Here is a 7,590-nt window from a genome sequence, read left to right on the forward strand (position 1 = left end):
CAATCCTCCGAACATTAGGATGGGTTTCCTGCATGTAGGCTCTCTCGGCTTCCTTCAATTTGCGTCGCATATCCTTCTTTCCTCGCCCCCTTCCAGGAACCCCAGTACTGCAACCTTCCTCGCGAGCTCGGGCCTGACCACGACCGCGTGCACCACCGCGGCCCCTTCGGCCTCTACCGCGACCGCGACTTCCGTGAACCTCCTCATCATCATCATCCGCTGGACTACTATCATCCTCCGCAGCATCTTCATCTCCGGCACCTACAGAGCTAGAATGCCGCATCCATTTGCCTACCTTGCCTCCCGAGGTCGGCCGTCGCAACTCTGCTCCAGAATTCTCCCCGATATCTCCTGCCTGGTCATCCGATTCTTCAGAGATGTCTACATGTATAGAACGCAAAGCTTCGTCAGCTGCATGTTTCCCCTGCTCCTCCAAAGTCACCCCCTGACTGCGCGTTCGTCTACCCTCAGAGCGGACTGCAGCCATACTTACAGACAGCAGTTGCCCAATTCGTCTGGACGGCAAACCGAAACTAACCTCCCTCACGAAATAGAGCTGGGACAGAGAGAAACCAATTCTTCTACAAGCATGGAAGAGGAAACCGGTTGCATGGAGCCTTATACCAGTCGACCACCTTCCGTCGTCATTGTGAGGTAGCGCCCAAACTTGGTCATTATTACACGTCGCGGGATGAAGGTGTTGATGTGATGAGCACTGTGTCCTCCCGATGCCACCGCATGCCCACAACAATACCCATTCTGCCGTCGGCCTTGGGATGGGCAATTCGTCGCATGTCTGCATTAAATCATTCTGCCAAATGGGAAGTTGAGCGGATTCGTACCTGATCCCACCGCAGCGTTCTTTATGATGTCGCTCCTTTCGTCCCCGGATCATTATGTGAAGGGTGCTAAATGGTCCTGTCGCGCCTGATGGCGTCATCATTATCCTGGTGGATGATGGCTACCAGCTCAGCCCAGCGTGGATCCTCATGTATTTGACTCCAGCTACCATCCAACACCCAAGCCGATTCACCACTTGCCCTATTGGCGAGAAAATCTGCCGCCCGATTGCCACGACGTAGGACATGGGTAAGTGTTATATAATCAATCTGCCGCAGCTGTCCTTCAATATCTTGGATAATGGCAGCAACCCTCCAGCTCTTGGCGACGTGATCCCATTTTTTTCCCCGCTGTAGTTTCCGGAGCATGTCAATGACGATTTGGGAATCGCCTTCTATAACCAGATTGCGATAGCCATTCCTTACCGCAATGCGAATGCCATGGTAAGCCCCCCAGAGCTCCGCCTCGTTATTGGACATCTCCCTCCCCCCATTCCGCATATGCCCAATGCGACCTCCCTCTGCTGTCGCGGAAAATCCCACCCCAGCCTGCCTCCCCAGGATTACCCTTTGACGCACCGTCGAAGGACAGTTTAATTTGATGATCGCCTGGGAGGCGAAAGTAATTCGGGCTCTGCATACGCTGTGGACGACTCCGATCAGTGTTTGGGTATAACATCATAAAATCGATGTTCAATTTGGTTAATATTCGCTGCTCTTCCACATTTAATTTCCAGTCCTCCTCTTCCCAAGATTCAGAGAGGACGGTTTCCTTCAGCGACCGACATATCACCTCCCATATGCCTGCCTCACAGCAGCTGCGTCCCTGGAAAATTCGCCGATTGCGTTCCTTCCACACCTCCCAAATGACAAAACCCAACGATAGACTCCATAGCCTCCTGACAAGTTTGCTGTGAAAATGCCCCACTCCCCATTGTAAAATGGTACCCCTAAGACTATCAGGGTCCCTATTCAAATAACCGAAGAGACTCCGAATTTCCTCCCACAGGCTTTGGATGTACAAACAACGACTCAACAAGTGCTCCTGTGTCTCAAATTCCTTGTTACATAAAGAACACCAGGAGGGACCAATCATACCTCGTTTCTGGAGATTATCCCACGTCAAGATCCTACCTCGGCACACCAACCATGCAAAAATTGTAACCTTTGGCCACCATTTTGCTTCCCAGAGTTTTTGCCAAGGCGTTGGGTCAGCCATTGCATCCTCCTTTGTTAGCCAGTAATAAGCCTCTTTCACTGTAAACATACCTTGCGGTGCTTTCCCCCAGCGAAGGATATCATTGCCTGGACGTATCCTAATTTTTCGCGAATCTAATTCTCTGATATACAGTTGTTGAATCTCCAGATTTATTCTCGCATTCCATTCAGGAGGTCTCTTCCATGCACGCCATACTTCATTCAGCCCTGTCGGGCGCCAATAATCCTTAACATATTCTAGTCCAGCCTGCTGTGCCCCAACTTGAAGGTCATGTATAGTTGGATGGCTCTCCAGCTTGTCCCGTTGTTGCCAAGCATCCGTCCAGAAGCACGCTAAATTACCATCACGGACTTCCCAGAATGCGAAGTCCCGAACAGAAGTTTTGTTATTTCTTGCAAGCTCCCAAATGTGCGATCCACGTGGAGTTTCTTCTACCCGGAGGCGGCCTGCTACTGAACGTGGCATATTGTATTTGTGAATCCAGATTCTTTTCCAGATATCCATACCCCCCTTCACCCATCTCCACCATAACTTCGCCCCTAAAACCTTATTAACGAACTCCAAATCCCTGATACCAAGACCGCCCTCCTCTTTCCGTTTAATTACTTGTTGCCATGAGACCAATGTCCATTTTCTTTGCTGATTGGGCCCCTCCCAAAGAAATTTACCGAAGATTTCCCTTAATTTACAGAAAACTCCCTTAGGAGCAGGCAGAATGGATAATGGGTAGATAGGAATGGATAACAAAATTGATTTTAAAAGGACAACCCGACTGGCGAAATTCAATAGTCTAAACGACCAATTTTGCAGTCGTTTTCGAATCCTATCCACTAGAGTTTGCCAATTCTTTATACACATTGAATTAATATCTAATTGAATCCCTAAATACCTGGTGGGTAATTCACTCTGCCGGAAGCCAAGTACACGAGTTAAATTGGCCTTAACAGCTTCAGGTGTATTGAAAATAAAGGTACAAGATTTATCATTGTTGATGGCCATACCTGAAGCGGACATAAAACCCTCTAAGACTCGCTTAAAGCCCCTTACCTCTCTGAGCGATGCTTCTCCAAACAACATTAAGTCATCAACAAATTGCTGATGTGTTATGATAAGGTCGGCTCCCCATAAGCGAATGCCTTTGAGTCCTCCTATCCTGATCTCCTTCTTGATTTTCCTGCTTAATCCTTCCATAGCCAAGATGAATAGAAAAGTCGAGAGAGGGTCGCCCTGTCTGATACTCCTTGTGGCCTTAAACGGAGCCGAAGGTATCCCATTAATCAATATGGAGAAATTCGGAGTGGAGACGAGGTTAATGATCCAAACTATCCATCTATGGTCAAACCCATAAGCTTCTAGGACTGCCCGTAGATAATCCCAATGCAAACAATCATATGCTTTCAATAAATCCAACTTCATGAGCATCCCTGGTCGCTTCCTCTGTTTTAAAGAATGTATCACCTCCTGGGAGACCACAATTCCATCCAAAATTTGCCTCCCCTCCACAAAACCTGTCTGCTCAGGCGCAATCAAGGTGGGTAGAAGAGGTTTCAACCTTTTCGCTATCACTGTAGATATAATCTTATAAATTACATTACATAGGGCTATTGGCCTGAATCCCTGTGGCTCGTCCGATGTCGTAGTCTTTGGGATCAAAGTGAAGAAAGTTGAGTTTAGAGCTGACCATACTTGCTATCGGATTCGTGATTCCTCCACCACTGCCAGGATGTCTGGCCCTATAAATTTCCAACTTGCCTGAAAGAATTCAATGGTATAGCCATCTGGACCCGGAGCGTTATTTTTAGGCATGTTCATCACTACTTCTTCTACCTCTTCCAGAGTAACTACCCGCATTAATGCCATATTCTGGTCTGTTGTAATAGTTCTTGGGATGTCTCTACATATATTATTAATAGCCTCCCGGCGATCCCGCTGAGTTTCCGTGAGTACCCCTCGAAAATAATCCACTAACGTCTTTTCAATACCGGCCTGCTCCACCTCTCTTTCCCCTGCAGCATTCTTGATAGAGAAAATCCTATTCCGCTGCCTATGTTGAATCATGGCTTGATGAAAAAATTTTGTATTCCTCTCACCTGCTCTTAACCATCGGACCCTATATTTTTGGCGCCATAAAATCTCTTCCTGTTTGCGGCGTTCCTCTAATTGGCTTATTAGACAGCCTTCCTCGCGACTGGTAGCTTCATCTCGACCTTCCAATATTATTCTTTGCTGTAAAATCTCCAGGGCACCTTCCAACCTCTGCTTAGCCTCGTGAATATTGCCAAATTCTTTGCAATTCCACTCTTTAATTTTCTGCTTGAGTTCCTTAAGCTTCAGCTGAACTGTATGCATACTTCCATTGCCGCGACTAGTGCATTGACTCCACCAGAGTTCCATTTGTTGAACAAATTGGGGATCCCGTAACCAAAAAGATTCAAAACGAAAAGGCTTTCTCCCTTTGATATTCTTTATGTCTACCTCCAAACGAATGGGCCAGTGATCTGAGCCGATGCTAGGGAGAATGGTAGCTTCAATGAAAACATCCCTATTTAAAATTGGCTCAGATAATAAGAAGTGATCTAGGCGAGAGGCAATTTGGTGCTGTCCTCCACGCCGGTTATTCCAGGTATGTACACCATTGATGGTATTTATGTCCACTAATCTTAACTCCCTGATCAAATCGTTAAACTCCTCCATAAGTGAATCTTCTCTCCTAACCCCTCCTCTCTTTTCACATAAATTGCGAATGAGATTGAAATCCCCCCCAATCATCCAAGGAATATGCGGAAGAAGGTTCCTCATAGTATGGAGGTTCCTCAAGAACACCTGCCTATCTCGATGAATATGGGGCCTATAAACCCGTGTAAACAGAATACGTTCCCCCATCCCAACTAACCGAAACACCCCTGAAAGAATTCTTGGAAGAGAATACCAATGTTCGAAAATTACCTCCTCTGGGTTCCACAAAACGGCCAATCCCCCTGCTGTTGCTATTGCATCTAGAGCCATAACCTCATAGCCAAGTTTCAGTTTCTTAACAACCTCCGCCAGCTGTTGACTTTCCATTTTCGTTTCCTGAAGTACCAGAATACATGGTTTATCTCTCATGACACGTTCCTTCAAATATCGCTGCTTCCCTCGACTATTAAGTCCCCGTATATTCCAGCTTAATACTATCATTTAAAATTTTCGAGGGTTTGGGACAAATACCTCAGACAGAGGTATCACCTTTCCAGAGTTTACCAGATTCTCACCCACTGCTTGAATGGATTCATTCAACGTGCGTCGCCCTTTCTTCCGACCGAGCTTACCTTGACTATCCCCTTCCTGAGCGTCGTGTATCAGCCGCGAGTCTAAACAACCAGCCGTCTTCTCCTTGTACCGTTGAAAGGTTTCCTTATATAATTGTTTCTCATTCTCTGGGATGAATCGTTCATCCAATTTTTTCCACTCAGTAAGCAACTTTTTGAGAATGGATTCTTCCTCGATACCCACTGCCTTTAGAACTTCCTGCCCCTCCGAAGTTGGAGCGATAGTCTTATCATCGCGAGCTTTGTCATCGCCTTCCGGTTCCCGACTTGGACTTCGACTCTTCCTCTTGCCATCCTTGATAATTTCCATCGGTGCACTGACGTTGCTTTCCAGGTCCTGTCCAATGAGGTTGGTGTCCTTACCCTGAGTTCCTTCGGCGACCTCTGTTTGCAGAATAGTATACTGATTGTGACTTGCAGGGATGGTATTTCGGGCCGGGTTGTGGACTTTAAGATTCCCAGGAGGTGGTCTCCTTTTCCGCTGCACCTCTTGAAAGCCGGAGGCTTCCCCAATTTTCCTTTCACATGGTTGTGCAGCATCAGACGTATCCTTTGTGGCCATTGGTTGATGACTTTGAAGGTTAGTATTCAGCGGTTGTTCAGTACTCTGTGGGCAATCCCTAGCAAGGTGACCGTAAACATGACAACGTCGACAGCGAAACGGGATGTGCTCATAATCAATAGGTTGCTGCCAAATTTCGTCCTGATACTCCAGCTCAATAAAGTCTGGTAAGGGAGCTGAGATGTCCATATACACACAAATTCTTGCGTACGAGGTATATTTACCCCTCTTTGTGGTCTCAGCCACCTTAACAAATGAACCAATTGAGTTTCCAATCCCTTCTAATATTTCTGGATCCCAAAATTCATCTGGGAGCCCAAAGAGACGAACCCAGAGCGGTGCAGCTTTGATTTGCTCAGCCTCCGGATTATACCTGTCCTCCCAATACCGTATAAACAATCCTGCATTATTCATAAAATAAGGACCCTCTTCAAACACCGCAGCCTTGTCCTGTAGATTGGCAAAAATGACTGTAAAGAACCCCTTTGCACCTAATTTGAGATCAATGTGGCCTCGTGGTTTCCATCGCTGTTGGATCCATCGCAGGAGATCCCGTTCAGAAGGCCAATACCCGATGAATTTACAAATCAACGCATGGTCACGCATATAACAGCGATAATCCTCCAATTTGTGATTCAGAATTACATACCTGGGTTTCTTTTGGGCCCGTGGAAGGCATTTATTGACCAGTCGTGCTTGCCACTGGTGCCCCAGGACTGGCGTGTCATCAACTTCGTCTAGAAGCGGACCTTTCCCTCGACTGGTGCTGGATTGACCCGCCGTGACATCCCGAAAGGAGGGGATTTCACCCCTCCCCTGCCGTACAGCCATTGCGAAACTCGAACCTCTAGCGCTCCCAACTGCAAATCGCTGTGCAGCGAGTTGCCCGGAAAAAGCACAAGTATACCCTTGTGTGAAATTACGTCAAAGGTGGTGTGCGTTTATGAATAAGGCGGTGTGCTTTATAATAAGTTGATGCTATTAGTAAATTTTAATAATTTAACGCTTTAATCGATATTATCTTGAAAGAATCAAGATGAAAAGTACGGTTCGTGAATCCACGTTCGAATTTAGAGATATTCACGTGAATTCAATATTTTTTTCGTAGTCCTAAGTTTTCTTTGATACTTTGATTTTTCTGTATATCATTTTTTAAGAGGTAAAAATCCTTCAAATTAAAGTTTTAAATTGTTAGTCATAAAATATGAAACGCTTTTCTTCCATTTTTCAATTTTGATAAGGAATTTGTGGAAAATCATATTTTTGTTTCATCGATGAGAACTTAGATTTTCGGAATATTAGTGAGAAGAAACACATCTCAAAATTCGAATATGTTGAGAATTTCCATTCGTGAAATTTCACACGAGATTCGTGGTAAAAAAATTAAAAGCCCAAAAGCACACCAGATTCGTGAAATTTCACATAGTGGTAAAAAATTAAAAGCCCAAAAATAACCAGTAAAATGAGGCTTTGTTTGGTCGATCTCATAAAAATAGCTAAAACAACACAATTGCAGAAACTCAATCATATATTATGCACAAATGGTGTATGTGCAAAGACACTCACACAAAGATTTACATATTACTCTATTAAATAGAGTTTCCGAGATCCAACTTATTCCCAAATTAGATAAAGAGGTTGAGAGAATTTCTCAACCATCAC

The 7,590-nt window shown here is 45.4% G+C and overlaps 1 protein-coding gene across 1 annotated transcript; it reads right to left on the reverse strand.

Annotated features, from left to right (window-relative positions):
- Window positions 1–908: 908 nt before the first annotated feature.
- Window positions 909–6,759, reverse strand: LOC149212884 (uncharacterized). Its single transcript, XM_089388859.1, has 4 exons — window positions 5,266–6,759; window positions 3,807–5,130; window positions 1,482–3,623; window positions 909–1,363 (listed from the first exon to the last, which is right to left on the reverse strand). Exons 1-4 carry the CDS (start codon window positions 6,757–6,759, stop codon window positions 909–911), a joined length of 5,415 nt encoding a protein of 1,804 aa, XP_089244985.1.
- Window positions 6,760–7,590: the final 831 nt, after the last annotated feature.

This window comes from Pinus tabuliformis, chromosome 1_1 (assembly GCF_031772625.1).
Source record: "Pinus tabuliformis cultivar Carrire ecotype Pingquan chromosome 1_1, CPIR1, whole genome shotgun sequence".
NCBI lineage: Eukaryota > Viridiplantae > Streptophyta > Pinopsida > Pinales > Pinaceae > Pinus > Pinus tabuliformis.